The 21,200-nt window shown below is 36.7% G+C and overlaps 1 protein-coding gene across 1 annotated transcript; it reads right to left on the bottom strand.

Moving 5' to 3' along the window:
* Positions 1-526: 526 nt before the first annotated feature.
* On the bottom strand, positions 527-14,626 carry MS4A13 (membrane spanning 4-domains A13). Its single transcript, XM_070487458.1, has 6 exons — positions 14,573-14,626; positions 12,448-12,588; positions 9,072-9,128; positions 7,998-8,117; positions 3,893-3,988; positions 527-589 (listed from the first exon to the last, which is right to left on the bottom strand). Exons 1-6 carry the CDS (start codon positions 14,624-14,626, stop codon positions 527-529), a joined length of 531 nt encoding a protein of 176 aa, XP_070343559.1.
* Positions 14,627-21,200: the final 6,574 nt, after the last annotated feature.

Raw genomic sequence — 21,200 nt, 5'->3', positions numbered from 1 at the left:
GAACTTTAATGAGGAGAGGAGCAGTCAGAGAAGAACAATGAAGGGACTATGAATGGATGCCTTTTGAGTCACACTTTGTTCAGGTAGGAGCCAGCTCAGGCAGAAGAACTCAGACTGAAATGTATTCTTTACTTGTAGGGACATAAATTATTTAACGTTTTCCTCAGAATTATATAATATTATGCTCCAAGTCTTTGTAGCCTGAACTCTAGAGACAATCACAAATCTTTTTTTATGGTCTCTTACAAAAGCTCCATTAGGGAGAGTTGACAGCTACTCAGAGTACCTAGAACATAAATTCTTCCTTGTAATAATAGCATATGTAAATAGCGAAAAGCTTTCCAGTAGGAGCCTACAAAAATATCTCTGGAGAGATTTCTCGAATACTTAGAGGAAAAATCCAATTTGTTTTGTATTTTCCTTTGCACAAAATCTGTGGGCTTTGTAGCAGCTTTGTTATGCAGAAATATCATTAGGGCCCCATCAGGTATGAGCACCAGGAAAAACTCTCACATTTCTAAAGTTTCTAAAGAGGGCTCTCAGCTTCTTCTATAGTAACAGTTGAAAGAGTATCTTCATTACCACGACTCTGAAAAAAAAATTAACCTCTTATAAATCATATCATGTTTCCTAAAATCATACATGTAATAAATACTTAGTTTTTAAAAAATAAGCAATATTGATGTTTATAGAATAAAATGTTAAAGTGCCATTTTTCCTCTTTATGTCCCATCTCTACCTCAAACCACTCTCTTAATTCCTATTGGACCACTTTTAATGTTTGGTATACTTCTAGACTTTTATAATAAAAATATTCATGATCTTCTTGAACATGAACAGATACCAGCCAGCACCCCAAAGGTCACTTTGTCATATTTCCAATTACTACGTATTCCTTCCCTCCAAAAGCAAATGTGATTTTGACTTTTAGGTAATCAATCCTTTCTTATCTTTCTAGTTTTACCAACTAGCTTGCCTCCCTCTCTAAACATTAGGGTTTAGCTTTAGTTTTACATGGTTTCAAACTTCCTATGAATGGAATCATAAAGTATGCATTCTTTTGAAGGAGAGTTTAATAAGCTATAGAATTCATGCCTGACTCTTTTTCACTCTAACACCTTAATATGCTATCCCACTACCTTCAGGCCTCCATTATTTCTGATGAGAAGTAAGCTGTAAATCTTATTGTGCTTACACTGTACATGAAGAGTCATTTTTCTCTTGCTGCTTTCAAGATTTCCTTTTTTTTATTCATTTGGCCCTGAGGTGTCTAAGAGTGGATCTCTCTGTGTTTATTCTAATTGGAGATTATTGAGCTTCTTGGATGTATAGAAGTATAATTTTTAATCAAATTTGGGAAATTTTTGGCCATTATTTCTTCAAGCTTTTTTCCTTTTCCTTCATTTTCTGGGATTCTCATTAAGCATATATTGGTGCACTAGATAGTGTGCCAAAGATCTCTGAGACTCTGTTTATTTTCTTCTTTTTTTCCTGTTCTTCAGACTGGATGAATTGTATTGTTCTATCATGTTGGCTGATTTTCTGTCCACATGTCTCCTGTCAGCTCCCATCTGCTCTTGAGCCCCTCTAGTGAGTTTTTCATTTTAGTAACTATATTTTTAAACTCCAGAATTTCCATTTGGTTCTTCTTAATAATTTCTATTTCTTTTATTGATATTCTTATTTAAAAAAATTTAACAGTATTACTGAGGTATACTTGATATACAAAGAACCGCACATATTTAGTGTGTATAATTTGGTGTATTTAAACATATGCAAATGCTATGACATCATAACCACAAGCAAGGTAAGGGACATTGATACTCTTATTTGCTAAGTTATTATCATCCATAAATTCTTTAAACATGTTTTCCTTTAGTTCTTTGAAGTCTTTCCTTTTTTTTTTTTTTTTGAGGAAGATTAGCCCTGAGCTAACATCCACTGCCAATCCTCCTCTTTTTGCTGAGGAAGATTGGCCCTGAGCTAACATCTGTGCCCATCTTCCTCTACTTTATATGTGGGATGCCTGCCACAGCATGGCTTGCCAAGTGGTGCCATGTCTGCATCCGGGACCTCAACCAGCAAACCCTGGGCTGCCGAAGTGGAATGTGCACACTTAACCACTATGCCACCAGGCCAGCCCATGAAGTCTTTCTTTGTGAAGACCAACATTTGTCTTCCCCTCCCTCCAAAAGACTGTATCTATTGATTGCTTTTTTCAAGTGTATGGGCCACTATTTCCTGTTCTTTGCATGTCTTATTTTGTTGTTGAAAAATGGGTATTTTAGACAACATATCGTAGTGACTTTGGATTCTGATTGCCTCATCTTCCCCCAGAAGTGTTTGTTATTGCTGTCTTTCATGACTTGCCTGTACTAATTTTGTGGAGTCTGTGTCCCTTGCAGGGTGTCACTTCTGATATATCTGCTCACTTTTTTCATTTTGTTATTTTTTTTTAAAGATTTTATTTTTTTCCTTTTTCTCCTCAAAGCCCCCCAGTACATAGTTGTATATTCTTTGTTGTGGGTCCTTCTAGTTGTGGCATGTGGGACACCACCTCAGCATGGTTTGATGAGCAGTGCCATGTCCGCGCCCAGGATTCGAACCAACGAAACACTGGGTCGCCTGCAGCGGAGCAAGCGAACTTAACCACTCGGCCATGGGGCCAGCCCCTCATTTTGTTATTTTTAAGACTGGTTTCCTAGGGTTCTTCCCAGGTCAGCATAAGTGGTCAGTCAATGATTGGTCAGCTTAAACATCTTGTTATGGGCTAAATTCTATCCCCCTATGTTCATATGTTGGAAGACACTGAGAAGCCTCAAGCTAAAAAAAAATAAAATGTCACAGGCATCCACCATTCTTACTGAAGTTCAGCAAATTTTCTAAAATAAATACTTCTCAATTTGTTGTATGCTTTGGTAAATTTCCAGAATCTTTAAAAGGTCTATTGACAATTTTGTCCAGTTTTATCATTTCTTTTTAGGGAGATTTACCATATCCTCACTCAGCCATTCTGGAAGCCCCACCCATTCCCTATTCTTGGAAAATTTTTTTTCCATGTAGTCTCATAGTTACTTCTGCACTTCAGTTAGTCCTTGCTCAGTGGTCTTCCCTTACAATCCTATGTAAAATAATCCATGCCTTATCTCCTTAAGCTGTTTGTTTTATTTACTCCATAACATTTTTCTACTTCCTCAAATTATTATATATATCATTTGTTTACTTGTTTATTGTTTTTCTCTCCCACTGGAATGCAAGCTCCCTGATGGTAGGGATGTTGTCTTGTTAATCATTGCATCCTTTGTGTCTATTACAATGCCTAGTAAATAGTAGGCACTCCATAAATATTTGTAAGAGAATGAATGAATGTTACATATCTAGTTTTTTAAGATTGTGAGAAAATAAACATTCTCATAAACTTTTGTGGTATTGTGAATTATTACAGCATTTTGGGATGTTATTAAACTTGTAATTACACTTCCAGAAGGCATTGTTTAGATATGTTTTATAATGAGAAGATGTTTATAATAGTTGAGAAAAATACATGTGACAAAACAATATTAATATGATCACACAGGTAGTAAAAAGGAAAACTGTATGTGTGTGTGTATATGTATCTTTTAGTGTAGATTTGGATGTGTGGATACGATGAGGACTACATTAAAGAGGGCAATAATCATTTTTTAACTTTTTAATACACAGTTTCATGTATTACTTTTGTAATTTTATAAACAATAAAAATAAAGAAAAAATTAAAAAGTAAATGATATATTATCACATATTCCATTTTTATTAGTTCTAAACAAACTGTATCAGTGCACTTCAACTCCTCATAGTGTTCTTACTAGAAATCAACATCTCTTGATTTGCCAGAGAGTAGATAAACACTTACCAAACCAATACAGCCAAAGATCGAGTATGCAAGTGCAATAGAAACTTCCAGGGGGTAGGTGGACAGTAAAATAGCTGAAACTTCCCTCCCAAGTTTCTGAAACCAGAAAATAGGGAGAAATCTTGCATTACTATCTTCAGTTAAGTGCAAATATGTTCAGAGAAGTAGCTCCTAGTATGAGAGTCAAAGAAAAGAAGGAAAATAGGAAGAATAAGTAAGCCTCCTTCACCAGTTGATTTCCCTAGGCATTTCTACTCCTTTGCCTTCTGCTCCACTTTTCCTAGCTTTCCTTCCCTCAATTCATTATCTACAGCTTCCATTCTTGATCTTCATCGCTCAGCATTCTTGTCTCACTTCTCACAACTCTTCATTTTCATAATTCTCTTTAGCACAGAATCCCTAGCACAGTTCACTATCCAACTCTTCAGTCAATAAGATTTGACCCTCCTAACTCCAATGACAATATGGCTACCAAGAGGTTTTATCAAGCAATCCTCATGTATTAAAACAGCTGTTATTAATTACAAACCTACTTAAATTTACACGTGTGGTGATGAAAATCTCACATAGAAATTGCTATAACATCATATGGAAAGATAAGCAAATTCAATAAGAGTTCAAAGAACATTTCACTTGGGAGTATAAAGTGATTGCAATTGCTGGGATAAATAAAGCAGAGCTCTTCTGTTGCTATCAGAAAGATATTTTCAACTACATATCAGGATTAATGATACTGGTAATAATGCTGAAATAAATGTAGTTTTTGTACTGGCTGTGGAAAGACAAGAATGATATTCAGACCTAGAAAGAAAAACATTCTAATTCTCTCTCCTTCAATTTCTTCTCTTCTTCCTTCTATTTTTTTTTCTTGGGGGGGAGGAAGATTGGCCCTGAGTTTACATCTATTGCCAACCTTCCTCTTTTTGCTTGAGGAAGACTGTCGCTGAGCTAACATCTGTGCTAAGCTTCCTCTGCTTTATGTGGGATGCTGCCACAGTGTGGCCTGATGAGCGGTGCTAGGTTCGTGTCGGGAATCCAAACCTGCAGACCCTGGGCCGCTGAAACGGAGCACACAAACTTAATCACTATGCCACAGGGCTGGCCCCACGCCTTCTCCTTTTTCGTTAGGTTTACTTAATATCTTTTATATGCAAGAAACTATTAGGTGGTAGGGATTAGATGGTAAGAATGAAATGACAAAAGATTCCTGCTTTTTCAAAGTTTATATTCAAGTAGAAAAGACAGAAGACAATATAAGGTAACATATGTTAAGGGTGAATATGTCAAAATGACTAACAGGAGATTCACCCTGAGCCATCCATATCTAGGAAGGCTTCACAAAGAGGCAGGACTTTTGAAATGAGGGCAGGACTGAGAAAAATGAAGGGAGAAGCAACATTCTAGGCAGTTTTAAATTTTTACTTACTTTTTCTTTGTAACCTACCTTGTTCCAGAAAGAATTTAATAGCACAAATTAAAAGTATGACAAAATAATTAAGAAATAGAGACAAAAAATAAAACAAATAATATGGCTAAAATACATATCACATGACCTACAGTTTGATAATGTGAGCAAAAACTGAATGCAAGAATGAATATAATACGTTCTGAGAAGATGATAAAACAAGTTTAACTCAGGTATAGTGTTTATTCACAAATGGTGTTAACAGGAGGATAAAGAAAAGGCTGTACAGGGTTGGAAGTAGCAAGATAAGAATTCTGATTTAATTTTGTTGGCAGAAACACAATCATAGCATTTTGGCTGGAAAGTGCTTGTGACCTCTTAGCTGGTAAAACTGTAAAAAGTCATTTTGCCCACATTCCTTAATTTATATGTGTTAGTGTTATTCTCAAACTCTCCCCTAAAAGCGACAAGATGCCTGCCAAAGAAGTTCAAATAGGAAAACAACAGAGAGAGTGGCTGAGTTCTTGACACAGGATTTAAACCTCTGAATCCAGCTTAAGTCAGTAAGTGCCCTTTCTTTGTTTAAGTCAATTTGGGTTGTATTTCCTGTCACTACAGCCAAGAGAGCCCTAATTAATAAAAATCCAAGTAAATAATAAACAATTTTTGGTGCTTGGGAAGACAGTAGAAAGAGAAAGGTGAAGGATTACATCAAGGTTTTGAGTCTAGGAGATTGAAATAAGGCCGGCTTGCAGTTCAGTACTTTAGAGGAGGTAAATATTTTCCATTTCATATCTGTTGAGTTTGAGATAAAGACAATAGAAGCATATCCAAGTAGAAGAGTACGCTGGCTATGAGAACAACAGCTTGGTGTTTGGGAGCCAGACAAAGCAGTTAGCTAACAGGTATGTGTTAGCATTTCTCCATTTACACACGAAGAAACTAAGAAACAGTGAAGTTAAGGAATTGTCCAAGGGGTCACAGACAGTGAATACCGAAGATGGTGTTTGGATAAAGGCAGTCTGGTTTTGAATTAATACTATTAACCATTTTGCTATGTGGGGAGTATATTTCAGAGGCATACACTTTTTGGGATAGCTGAACCTACCTGGGAATACTGATAACTTCATGAGTTTGTGGATTTTGCCAAGCCACTTGCTTATGCTAGAAAAGTGGGCATACGGAAAATCTTGTAATTGTGGTAAATGTAGGTAAATATAGTAAATGTAAGTCTATAATTCGACAGTGCCTCTAGGAAAATATGGTGGGTTAGAGCTGTAGGGCTAATATACAAGTTCATTTTGTGTAACTAATCACAGCAAATAGAGCTGAAATTTATGTGTTTGGGAGACTGTGAAACTGATAATTAATACTGAGTTCAGGTCAAATAAATACAGTCTACAATGGCTTGTAATACTGTTTGCAAAAGGTAGGTCCTGGAAATTATGCCATATCATCTTCAACTGACGATTATAAGCTTATGAATACAAGTGGTAAGCTAAAATAACTTGAAACAATTCTACACTTAATAATTTGATTTCCCCCTCCCTATCTCTGTCCCCCAATTTAGAATTGGAGATATCTAGATTGGATTTCCAGGGGAAATGGAAAATTTTATAATTTATAGGGAAAATCTGGTGCATACTTATTTAAATCAATACATCATTCATCGCACACAATCTATTTTGAGGGATTACTGCATCCTCTCTCATCATCTCATTGCCGATTAGGCTTCTGTTCTCCACGCTTTGATTCCTTCTAGTGACGGTCCCCTTTGTAATACTGTATACTATAATACAATATTATACAGCATAATGCTGTATACTATAATATACTCAGGTATGGGGGTTGTACAGGAGAGGAGCAGCAAGTTTATCCCTCACCTGCAATGACTCTTCTACTCATTAGATTTAGTTTTGAATGAAAACTTTCAAATTGTTACTATTTTTTGTTGTTCCATAACGAAGAGGAGCTCCACTCCAATCTGTTCTCATTTTAAATGGATGATTTTTGTAAGCATTGCTAAAGTCTTTTGCAGCACTAATATTCTGGGATTCTGAATTTAAAGCCAACGCAATTGAAATAAATCTACTGTGGTATCAGTAAAGATATTCACATTTACCTGAGAATGTCACTATCTTAAGAAGAAATAAACTTTTTTCTGTGGTACAAAGTATGTGATTGGATATTCAACTAAATGAAAGCAAGATAGATTCATACATATTTAGCATTTGGGGACTTAAAGCAAAATTCACGCAAGATACAAAAATAGGCTGTGTATGAAAAGCTCTATGTTAAACCAGAAATTACCAGGTGTCTATAATCCCAACTATATGCATTAATAGCAGAATTCTTTTGTTGACTTTGGGAATGGTTTTAAAGTCTAGGATTATACTTTTCTTTCATTAAGAGAATCATCAGTGACCCCTAGCCTAATGCATAAATAATTATCACGGAAGCCTTCAAATTTTTTACTTGCTTTATTTTAATTGGGCATGTCAAGATTTCAAACATTCTATTAATCTTTACCCAAAAAATCACATCAGAATTATTTTTGAATTAAAACTTTCAATGAAGAGCTTACTAAATCAAAGAATTTCGTGAGGACTAATAAAAGCCTTATTTTACGTCCTAAGGCTTCAAAACCTCTGAAAAGAATCATTTTGAAATTAAGATGTTCCTATAGAATTGGTCACTTACCGCTTGTCCATAATTCCTATATGACACAGACTCAAACTTAACCAACTCCATTATTGTTATAACTGTCGCAGCAATTGCAGTAACTATGCACAGGATGCTCGTGACCAAAGCACATGTAATCTGAAAAGAAGATACAGCGTACACTTATTATATTTAGAATAAACTCTTTGGGTAAACAGTTTGTATTGCTGGAAAACATCATCTAGTTAAAATTTTGATCTAGTTTCTGAAGCTTTAGAAGTGTTGGTATGCTCGCCATTGGAGTAAAATATTTTTCTGGTTTACATGAAACTCAGTTAATCTGGAGCAAAAACTGAAATATCATCACACCAATAAGCATCAATCTTCCATTTAGGTTCAAAAATATTGTATTTTACAATCTCCTGAGTCAGTTGGAAGAAAGACTTATATGATTTGAACCAAAGGAGTTCCACTGCAAAAAGAAAAAAAGATGGAAAATGCTGTTTTTAGAAACAAGCCAAATAGGATTCAATGATTTTTAATACTGGGTTTTCATTCTCTAGGGAAATCCATCAATATCTTTGGATATCAGTTTTTTATCTGTACAATTATGAGATCAGATACCTTAATTTCTAAGGTACCTATTAGCTTTAAGATTTTAGGATGTTTTTCCTTCCAAATCTTTTCACCTATACCATAGATGGATCTTTATTCTGGACAGATCTTCTATTTTGTTACAAGATAAAATCCTATTCCCAAACTGGATAGTTAGGAAAATGAAGTTTTACAGTGTTATGTTTATATATAAAGGCATTAGGTCCTACTAAATTTTTTCTAATAGTAAAGGTCATACAATGTTAAAAGAAGGTAGAATACCAAACCAAAAAACCCCCCTACATTTAAACTTAGAAACCTTTACACAATCATGATTCTAATTAATATGGCATGTTTGTCTACATTAAATTATGTGCGCTGGATTTTCACTTAATTCTTTAATTTATTTTACAGGTAGGGTAGATTCCTTCATTGTTTAGATACCCACTATTGTTTCATTAAAACCTATTTATCTTTGTGACAAGCGATTTCTAGGATACCCTAAACATTTCAACTTACCAGTCTTTGATTTGGATATTTTGTTGCTCTTATTATGGACACTCCTGAAATGATAAACTGGATATAAAAACATATATTTATAAATACTCATTGATAATGCTCATCAACTTAAAATGTACTTTTAACAACTCCCTTTCTAAGTCAATTATTTTAAGAATACTAAGAGTAACAAAATATAAAGAAATTTTAGTAGGAGAGGTCAGGACAAGTTTCCATCATATAGTAATCACTTGAAAGGTAGGGTCACTAATAACTGAAATATTTAGGAGCCAGTGGGCAGAATTTAGGCTGTGGTATATGCCAAAGATGACTTAAGCAGTCCTGAATCAGGGACTGTTGTATTTCTGTGTACGTTTGTATTTCTGTGCATGTTTTCTGAACTTATTCAATTATTACTTCTAATGCTATCCTTCCTAATGAGAAGACGCTATTGAGTGTAATTACTGTGTACATATCCAGATGCAAAAAGAGTGGTCCATGAGTCTATTCCAAATTGTATTTGTACAAAATATATCTCTTAACTGAGACTGTAGCCATTATTAAGGTTATAGCTGCTATTCACATTTTTGCCTTTGTTTTCTAAAAAGAGGTTCCATTATTTCATACTACACTACTTTGTCTACTTCCCAGAAGTGTAAAGATATGCCATATTATTTGATGGTGGACTGCACAATTCCCTTGAAATATTCCTTTTGTCTTATCTGTTTCAGTGGCTTTGACAAAGATCCAAGTCAAAGGCTAATTTGTGGAAAAATAGCATTCATGCTATATGTGATATATAGAAAGGCCAAACCCAAAGCTTACTAACTCCTCAAGGATAACTTAAGTTAACACGCTCAGCACTTCATTCTGTACCAAAAGCTGAGATTTCCAGGGAGGTACACAGTGAAGGGAAGAACTAGTTCAGAATATAAAGTGAAAATATCTTGTAAATTTTAAACTTGAGTGCTCTTAACTAGATTACCAAACCATGTGCTTTACAAAATGCTTTTCAAAGTTGATGACCTACAGGAGACATTTTGCATTCGTCTAAATTTAATTGAAATTTTAGATGATTTATTCTAGGAGCTAAATATGCTATTTTTATAACATGAACAATTAAACACTGAAGGTCATGAATCATTTATCTGGATTTTGTCTGCAAATGCACAATTTTTAACCTATTGTTTTCCAAGGCAATGCTTTGACACTTATGAGTCAATGTATAAAGGCAGGGAATCTCCTAGAGGCCACTGCTTCCTCTACAGCCCTCTCAAGTGGTGGCCATCTTATCTCCTACAGCCCTTATACCATTGGTTCTAAGCCTGGGGTAAGTGGTCTCTTTGCTCCTTATTGTTACTTCCAACCATTCCCGCTCCTCCAGCTTTGAATCAAACATTATTGGATTTTATAACCGACTATCCCTCCCAGTTGAAGCCATCTATTGACCCTTTGGTTGCTCTCTCTTTCTAGGTGATTTTAATTCTTGTCTCTCTAACACCTCTTAATCTTTCATAATTTCAGTATATACATATATGATCCTTCTAAGACCCTGGGCTTGTGGTTCTTTGCATTTCTTTCCTCCTTATCTTTTGACTCCATCCTATCCCAGTCACTCACTCCCATATTCATTGTCTTATCCTTGTTTCTGCCAGTAAGTGTTAACACCTGTCAAATTTCAGTTTCAAGTATCCCACTTATATCTTTCTAGCTCATGCCCTGTAGTATTACAACTCTAACAATCCTTTGACCCCAACTGGATCTGTAATGTGAGCCCCTCATCTGTTATATTCTCTCCATCACCAGCTTAAATTCCATGGTCAACTATTACAAACACTCACTTATATATACTCTCAACTCCTTTGTACCCTTCTTGTTTGATCACAGTTGCATGATTAGACCAAAATCCTGATTAAATGCAGTTTTCCTTCTTACTGTACACCTGCACCCATGCAGCCAAACATGGCCTGAGAAAGACACACAACCATCTTGACCCATCTCACTATCCAATCATGTTCCTAAAATTTAAGTGAGCCCTTCATGCTACATGACAATCAAACTTTCTCACAATCCATGCACTCTCTTACATTTCCTAGATAACTGTTTTATATTCTTTCCTCTCTCTTCAAGCAACCAATCCATTCTCCGATTCTCAGCTCATGATCTTGCTTCCTAATTCACTGTTTGAAGCCATCAGAAAAAAGTTTCACAAGTTCCCAACACCCCATCTACCTACCTATCAAAATTTGTCCTTTCTCTCTGTTCCTCTGCCTTTCCCTTTTTACCTATTTACCATTATTTATATTAAAGGTGGATAGTTCTTTGTTGTGGGGCTGTCCTATGCATTGTAGGATGTTTAGCAGCATCCTTGGCCTCTGGCTACTAGACACACATCCCCAGCTGTGAAAACCAAAAATGTCTCCGGACATTACCAAATGTCCTCTGAGGGGCAAAGTCAACTTTAGTTGAGAACCACTGCTAGAGATGAACTGTCCATGTTCCTAGCTATTTGTGTATTAAGATTCATTATCTCTTGCATACACGAGTATATGATTCTAATAATCCTCCCCTCCCCCAACTTATCTCTTATCATCAATTTTCTCTCTTCTAGTTCAGTCCCCTCAAGAAAAGACATGATACTTCCAACTTATTGAAACAAAATTTCCTCTCTCTTGACCCAAATTTCCCCTAGTTACCACCTGATTTCTCTATACCACATTACACCAAAGTCCTTAGAGGAGTCATTTGTATTTGCTCTTTATTCCTCTCCTCCCACTATTTCTTAAACCACTCTAATCAAGCTTTTGCCCCCTGCCCCATTCCACTGAAACTACTTGTCAGGTTTACTGCTGGCATCCATACTGCTAAATCCAATGGTTAATCCTCAGCACTTGTCTTATTTGACAAAATAACAGAATTTAATATAGTTGATCTTTCCCTATTTCTTTGTTCACTTGGTTTCGAGGATGCCACTCTCTCCAGATTTTCCTACTACCTTTTGGCTGTCTAGAAACCACAGAAGAGTGCAGGTAATGGCAAATTTACGAAATGTGAGAGGATAGACTCATTATGTGAAGAAGCTAAAGTAAAGACCCTAAATATGAAAATTACCAATGCTAAGACTCTTTGTCTTTTGCATACCTAAGGACAATCTAACCTATGGTTGTCATTGTGTGTTCACTCTTGTATGCACATCTCTTGTAATAGCACTGATAAATTAAAGGTGCTCAAAAAAATATTTGTTGAAAAAAGGAATTTGATTTTGAATGAATTACCAACATGGGATTTAGTTAAAGAATTCTCCTGAAAACTTTGTTTAGAAACTGTTCCCTGTCTTCCACTAGTGGCATGAATATTATTTACTGAATGATTAAATCATATAAATTATTCTACTCACAATAATTCCCCATAAAGAACATCCTGTTTTGTAAGTTATAGGTTCATACTTCCCAAAGACTCCTTTTATTTGTCCCATATACAAGACGAATAGGAAATACCACATGAAAACATGAAAGATGCCGAGCATAATCTGCATAGCCTGTGAGAAGAGAATGCTATTAGTACTGAAACCAAGGAATTTATAACATAATTCCAATAAGTGTTAATTATGAGCAATATTCAACACTTTTACAAAAGATAAAAGTAAAATAGCAATGCACTTAACCATGTATTTCCTGGTTTGGTTAGCCTCAAAAGAAGGCCCTAACTGAAGTTCACCAAATAGAAATCAGGCATACCTGGAACATCAGAAAGTTCAATAATAATTCCGGCCAAATCTCCTATAAGAAAGTTGACAATCCAACTCTACTACTGGCTATCCTCCCTATCTATCAAGTAACGGCATGAGAGGAGAATACTGAAGGTACTTGAGAGAATATGTGCTTACTAATCTATTTGGATGCAGGAAGCCATATATCCAATATTTTCTTGTACATTAGAAATTGGTATGGATCTTTTTCACAAGTGTGCTGGGGTGAGGTCCAGTCCAACACAGAGATACAAAGAATATCCAAAGTAGATTTGCTTGCATAAGGTCTTCCTATTGGATAGCAGATGGGTTAGCATAGGGGAGAATTATTACTCAACTTTAATTTATAGGAGGATAATTATAATCCCAGTAAGTACGTCCCAGTAAATTTATTTTTGAATTTATATATAAACTGAGATTTCACATACTGAATCACATTTTAAATTACTTTTTAAAAATTTCAGAGGCTACATTATTTTTATTTTCATATAAACTTTAATAGGAAGCTATTTAATGTTTTGACTTTAATAGTTCCAGCTCGTTGTAAAGCAAGTAGTCTACAAAACACATAAATGCAATTAGCTAATATTAAAGATACATTTTCAGGGGTTTTTTTTTTTTGTATAGAAAGACCACTTTTTGGGTACAATCTCATACATTTTTATAGATTTAGAATTTAACATTTGCTCGGCATCAAATTTAGAAGAATGACATTTTTTTTCCAGAAGTACTTTGGATTTTACTGGGAGAAAATCCTCTACTAGATTGCAAAATCTTCAAGGGCCTGGACTTTGTCTCGATGTTGTCACTAGCTTCCAATATGGTCCCCAGCATGGAGCAGGCATCCAGTAAATACCTCTTGTATAAGCACATCAGTATCACGAACATTAATGACTTTCCCAAATGTTAAAGGGAGTGAGTGGGCTTGAAGAATAGTGTCTCCTTTTACATGATTGGCAGTGGTTCTATATAAAACTATGAAATATCCAAGTAGCCAAAGCTTGTAAAGAACTCTACAAGAAAGAAAGGCTGCTAGTGTGTGAAGGACACACTAGATGGGTTTTCTTAATTGAAAATGGCTCTTAACTTAGAGTCAATGAATGGGTTCCACGAGGTCATAGGCCTCCCGCTACCCTCACATGCAAAATGAGTGTAAAAGATTATGATGTGTTTATGCATCTGGGGAGAAGATTCACAGTTTTCTTCCTATGTCCAAAGGGGTCTGTGACTCCAAAGAGGTTAAGAACCTCTGCTGAACACTCAGGCAGGAGACAGACACTTGGTCTATACACCAGCCAAATCCCAAGGAAAAGTTCACAGCCAGTGGAAAAGTGTTTTCCCCTTCAGATGTGAAAGAGCATGATATTCGCAATGCCTTGGAATTTCTTGAGATAGATAAACTCTCTGTTTATAACTTACTAGAAGAGAGAAATTAATAATTATCCTACTGCATAGACATCAGTAAAGTGATTAAAAGAGATCAGCAATAGATCTCTCTCACAGTTAAAAAAAACTATCTTTTTTCTTTTATTCTTTTGGATTTAGCTATTACCTTGTGTATGTTGATTTAGACAGTATGCTTATATCTAAGCACATATTTGTTCATGAACAGACATGAGATCAGTCAAAATTTGTGGAATACAACCAATATTAAAAAAAAAAAAACTTTTACCCTTCTGACTTCAAATCTTCCCCTCTCCAGATCCAAGATTATTCCTTATTAAATTGAAATAGCGCATGATCCTGAATTTAGTCAAAGCGAAGTCTTACTTACCCCTAAAACAAGACCATCTGCTGTAGAGAGTTTTGGACATCTACATCCAGCCATATTCCCAGCATTTCCTCTAGATGATTATGTCTCTAATCTTAGGTGATATTGTTATTAGTAAGATTCTAAAAAATAACACAAAACACATATACATGCTTTGCTCAAAAGAAAATACTTTAGTTTGATTCTGTTTTGTAACCACCTCCCCAAACTCAGAAGTAATAACTTTCTTCTTTCCATGCCTTAATTCTTAGAGGCATCAACTTATATCCATCTGTTCTGAATAACAGCTTCCATAACTGAAAAGCCTCTCTCCACAACTAAAAAAAATACTAGCATATTACAGATATTTTCTCTGAGTAGCAAAGAGTCCCTCGTTGATAAAGTATAAAGAACACCTAAGGAACAGTGTTAGAGAATTTTCAGTAAAGCTTTTAACAATTCATTTGCAATTCATAATTAATTCAATGCAATTCATAATGCTGTGTTTGTATTTTCAAAACCAAGTTCTTGTACTTAAGTTCATCACTTAACTTGTGATTTTTTTCCTGACACATACCTGTAAACTAATTCTTTCTGTGTGAAAAACCTTTTTCTTCCATCAGACAACTTACCAAAGTCGCTTCCACAATCCTAAAGGCTTCTCCTATTCTTTTTTGTTTTTTTCCTGTTATCCTGGTATTTCTCCCTGGTGTTTAGATCATCTTCTTATTTATATTAAGATGAAAACCTGGCTAATAATTGTATCCTCTTGTAGATCTGAAATTACATTGTTCTACATCTTCTAACATTTCACACTTGGGTCAATAACGTGAGTCATGCCATTTACTGAGATGATCATCTAATGGAGGATCTTAAAACTTAAGCCTCAGTTCTTTCAGAAAAGAGAGAGTTTGACTAAATGACTTCTCATTTCCTGCACCCTTAAAATCTCATGTCTTGATTATTTCCATGAGTCTCTGGTTTCTAAAATTGATTTTCTGAATGTTTCTTAACTCCATAAGGTCTATTCTAGAGACAAAGCAAGCTAGATAAGAATACAAGAGCTAATGACAGCAAATAGAGAAAGCAGTATGTTAATAACTTAAGTATAAACAGTAAGCTTTATATATTCAAACACCACCTCTGAAAAATACCAAAGAAAAGGTATAGGTTTATAGGTAAGCAACATTAATCACTCTGTCATGTTTAAATAAAAGTCGCAGAATTACAGAATTCATATATAGAGAGTAATGAGGAAAAGCCATATCTAGATTGTCACTTTTCACATAATAATAAAATAATAAATATATTATTTTATAATTTTAATAATAAATGTATTATTATTAATAAATTATCAATATAATTTATAATTTTTATATATTTATACTATATTTATATATTTAATAATATGCATAATATATAATAATATAATTTATATAATATAAATTATAGTAAAAATACTAAAATTAATAGTAATAAAAATAATAAGCCCTTTTGTGTATGTAGAAAAATTATTTTCACATTCATAGTTGGTAGTGGAAGCACCAGGAGTGACTTGGGAAGTAGAATATTTAGTATCACTATCATTTCCATCAGGCCTCCACCAAAACCAGCCCAAATGAAGTATTCACTAAAATACTAAGAAAAAAAAGGGTGTACGTGTGTGTTTAAAATCCTCAGCTTAATTGATGGAAAAGAGAAACTACGAAATGCTACAATATATTCCTGGAATAAATGATGTTTAGAATTTTTAAAAAAACATTCTAAATTTGGTTACTCTACAACCAAGTATCCCATTTTTGTAAAAAAAAAAAAACATGAAATAAAAAAAATAAAATCAATCATTTCTTTGATTTTTCTGGTGATCCCATCACTTAATCTAAAAAGCAGCTGCAGGACACGCCCCCAACCCTTATTGCCAACCCCATCCTAATGACCTAAATTTGCCAGACAGAGAAATTTTGGAACAGCTACGTCGAACTCATGTCTAGAAACCGCCTCTCCATCGTGAGCATCTTTAGAGGGATGCAGCTCCTCAGCATCTCCAAAATAAAGTTCAAATTCTTGGGCAGGGCGTCTAAAGCCCTACCGGAACTGCTCCCATGAGCTGCATCCCAGAGTGATGCTCCTGCCACCTTTGCGGCCGCATCCCGGTCACTGCCTGGCTTTCAGCCCTAACAGCTCCCACGGCAGCCTTGTCTGGGGAGCCTCCACTGCCTCATGAGTGTGTCACACACCTCTCTCCTGGTTCCCCTAATGTTCTGCGCTGAATGCTTATCACGGGTAGTCTAATTTGGGATTTCCAGGAGCTGCCAAGTCCGTGTGAGCTCCCATAAGTCAGGAATTCACGTCTGTAGGCAGTGACCAAGAGGCTCAGACGTGAGGAAATAAAGACTGAAATAAAGGTGGGTGGGTGCAGCCTCTGCAGAGGGAAGGAGACAGGAGGAGGAGGGTGGGGGACACCGAATTCTATCTCCATGTCCCTTGACGGGTTTGAACCCTTAAGAGAGCCCGTAAGCAAGGCGACATCATTAACCTGCATTGTACTTGTTCAAGGTCCCAAGGATGGAGTTTTGCCCTCTCAGGTCCAGGCCTAGGCGAAGGGGGTCCCCACACAGGCCGGTCACTCTGCCCTGGAGTGCTTGTCCAGCACCCTGTCCGGGTCCTCCCGCCAGCGCCCAGCCCAGGCTGAACAGGCCGATCTTGGCTGGCGGCGCCCTCAGGGCCAGGTCCCCAGACTCTGCCCAGTGGTCATCCCTGAGCTAACAAAGAGCCCAGGACCCGGCCGGCCCTCCGGCACCTCCGGCGCCTCCGGCTCCTCAGGCCGCGTGGGTGTCCAACGGCACGGGCGTGGTCCTCATGCGCACGCGCGCTACTCCAGCTGCCAAGGGAGGGGGCACGAGGAAGGGCATGTGCGCAGACTCACTAGGGTCGGCGGGCCCCGTGACCCGCTCCAACTGCCGACTGGTGTGTCTAGAAATGGTTCGTGCAAACCTCCTTTTCTGATATTGGCCTTTTCTGGTGGTTTTGTTCCATACACGTCCCCTGTAGAAGGACCAGCCTCACTGATAAAAAGTCAGTCCTTCGCCTTCTCTGTCCTCAAAGAAAAACTTGGGCCACGAATGCGCTTTAGAAGGTGTAAATATTGAAAAAGGCAAGTAATGAGGGAAAAAGGCTGTGAATGACTCACTTTTTTTTTCTAAACATAAATAGCCAAAGAAGGGAATGAAGGAAGAGGATATTTAGCAAGACACCAAAATGACTTTTTGATCACCTTCAGAGGTGAGTTTACCTTTCAGGTTCTACCTGGAATCAGTTTTCTGTTTGATGTGGGCAGTAGTTAAAACACTGTTTATGAAGAGATGTGTAAAGATGTAGAGGTAGCAGCTAGAAGATATAGAAGAGTCGGATCTGGGAAGGTGGATGAGGAAGTGGGAAAAACCCCAAATAAACTCAAGCAAACAATGCAAAAAATCTTAAATTAACGGACAAGTACAGATCCTCTTGCTTTGCGCCTATCGTGACTTAGCGAGGCTTCCAGTACCTGGAGAGCAGACATTCCTGCAGCTACTGAATGTTAGGAGCTCTCATTTATTCCAGGAAAATTTATATTGATATTTTGGAAAAGTCCAAATTCGGTGTTATAAATCACTGAATAAATAAATAAAATAAAAAGTTACAATTATGATATAAATATTTAGTAAATGATAAGCCAGTGAGCAAAACATTGAGAGAGACTGATTTTTCTTTTTATAAAGAAATTGCTTAAGTGCCGCTAATCCCCTTCTTTGCCAAAGCTAAATTAGGAGAATGTCTTAAAGCTGCCAAGATCTTTTATGATCATTTTGGAGCCTGAAAATTAATTACAAACAATGTCTTTAGCCCCACAGCTAGCTTCCTTACCTTTTGACTCTAAAGTCTCCTCAGTTAAAAGAAAAAAAAATATGCCCAGGCTCTTCTAAAGTCTTTACGTTTTGTATTGGTCAGTATATCATTGAGGATATTAGTTTTATTCTTAAGTGATAGTGCACTTTAGTTTCTAACATTAGTATTATTCTTTTGTGCTGTACCTGTCTCTGAGCAGAGAGGGATCTGACACTGTTAGGCCTTCTATGTGCTATAGAAGGAGGAACTCACTTGAATGTGTCGTCAACCTCAAGATTATGGATTTAGTAGAAATAAGAATCAGTCTGATGAGATGGTCCCCTGTTGTAACTTGCTGCTATGATTGATTGAATGACTCATTGTGAGAGAGGTGATGTATGTTTTCCTTTCATTTAAGGTTTAACCAACAGTCTCTGGCAGTTATCTTGGATTTGATGATTTCCTTGGACAGGGCCCCAAATGTATATTCGTATTTATTCAATGAATACAAATACATGTTCATTCATGTGCTTTCAATAGGAACATAGGCGAGACTAGTTGAGCCAGTCAAACTGGGAGATGGGCAGAATTCCTTGACACTTCTTAATTCCTCTGATGATATCACAGATAAGTAAACCAACCTTGCTTTTCTATGTCCCCATAACCTGGATTTTGCAATTCAGAATTCATTTGTTTTTATCCTTTGGTCCCCAAAAACTGCATCCTTCAACAATGAAGAGGCAACAAGTCATGGCTTGGCATCCGATGTGACTTACTGTTTAGTTTGTCATCTTAAATATTTCTCCATGCAGATTCTGTTGTTAATTTCCCTTGAATTGGTTCCCAGGATAGAAAAGACATTAGGAAGAAATGTGCTGAGACCACCTTGATAGAATGTTGTTAAAGCCATTGTTGGGGATCATTACAAGGACTTTTGGCTGTAAGCCTTGGTGAAATATCTTGTGCAAGTTTCTACGAGGAATGTCGTTTTACTTAAACATAGGAGAAAACAGATACTTCCTCTGTGTAAACATCAGCCTGTTCTAGTAAGAAAAATGCAAATAAATCTGTGTAACACTGGGGACAGTAAGAAATTGAGTTTATTTTAGAAGAGTTATATGTATATATGTATATTTATATAAAGTATAGTGTGTCTGTAAATATGCATACCCATCCATGCACACATATAAACATATGTAGTAGATTTCAGTTTTCATATAGTTCTCGTTACTTAAATACGATTCATTAATAGAATGCTAATTAATAATTTAAAAATTATTGTGCTTTTCTTTTTCAGTTACTGTGTCCAGGCAATATATTATGTGCCTTTCATGTATTTAAAGCTAAACTGAGGTACATTAAAATTTTGAAGAGTTTATTTGAGTAAATATTGATTTAAATTGGGCAGTGCCAAACTGAAAATGGTTAGGAGCACTCTGCCGACAGGAGCCAAGAATAAGTTTTTATAGAGGAGACTTGGAAGCAAAGCAAGGAAATTATTTGATTGGCAGTAGTTGGAATGGTTGCCTTATTTGGGAAAGCCTAGTTGGCTGTTTGTGGTTAGCTGTTCTTAAGTTTCATTTTCTCAGGTTCGAATGTGTTGACTCTGGCTTGGGTTTTGGTTTGCTTACCTAAGTTACCAAGGTGTTAGAGCCACCCCAGTCCAAAGGCCTCCTTGTTTAACTACTTTAACACACTGGCTTATCTTACTTAAACTTCACAATGTGCCTATGATGACATACCCTTGTTATTCCCATTTTAACCTCCTTGGGGAGGTTAAGAGTCTTGTTCATGGTCACCCAGTTTATAAATGTGAGAGTTGTGATTCTGACTCCAGCAGTCTAGCTCCAGAATCTGCACCCCTTTGCTTTCTCCAGGCCTCCTTCAGGAAGAGCTCTGCCTTATGGCTGCCCTGAAATTGCATAAAGACTGTTGACATCATCACAAGGTCTAGGAATGGTTCTCAGCCCCAGCTCTGGCTGCCCATACTCCACTGTATTACTCTTTGAGTTTCCTTTCCCATCTGTAAAATGAGGGTCTTGTGGTGTAAGTTCCTCAAATTAAGCTTTTGCTTGCCGATGCATACGTTTCAAAGACATCCATCTGGAATAAACATAATGCCAGCTGTATGACACTGCTACTTGCAAAACAACCAGGTTAGGAACCAGGCCACCCCACCTATGAAGTTCTCGTTTTAGAAAGCCCGGGGTAACCTAGATAACTGGCCACTTGAGTGACCCCACTTTTCCCTTCCCAACCTTAATTCCTGCTCTTTTGTTTTAAATTTGCCCATGAAGAGTAAGAAGAAACTGTAGATAACCCCACCCGCAGCCCTGATAAAGGCAGAGCCCCAGCTCCATGCCTTTTCTCTCTCTGCGCTGGTGCTCTCACTGTGTGGCCACTGGGCATGCCATATGCCCTGCAAGACCTGTGAGTAGTGAATCTTGTTTTTCAAAGTTCTTTGATGGTTTTTTGCTGAGGTGCATCCTACAGTCATAATAAGAACCACAAGGACTGGTCCAGCCACAGCATTGGCTCTGGTTGGGGAAATGTCTGTGGGGGCTCTCCGTGAGTAGTGTGGGCCCAGGTGAGTATTTCTAGCTAATAGCATCACTATCAATAGGCTGAGACTAACAGAACAGATCTTGAACTAGACATTGTGGCAATCATTGCATGAATATATGAAGTGACCTTTGGCCTGCAAGTCTATACCATATTTTAAGGTGTTGCTAAATACTTGGGGGAGTGGCAGGAGTTGTGAAAAATAAAGTTGAATTCTGAGTGAGCT

The sequence above is a fragment of the Equus asinus genome, chromosome 17 (genome assembly GCF_041296235.1).
Source record: "Equus asinus isolate D_3611 breed Donkey chromosome 17, EquAss-T2T_v2, whole genome shotgun sequence".
Taxonomy (NCBI): domain Eukaryota; kingdom Metazoa; phylum Chordata; class Mammalia; order Perissodactyla; family Equidae; genus Equus; species Equus asinus.
The sequence above is the reverse complement of the archived record's forward strand: the minus strand, read 5'-3'. Positions and strand labels throughout refer to the sequence as shown.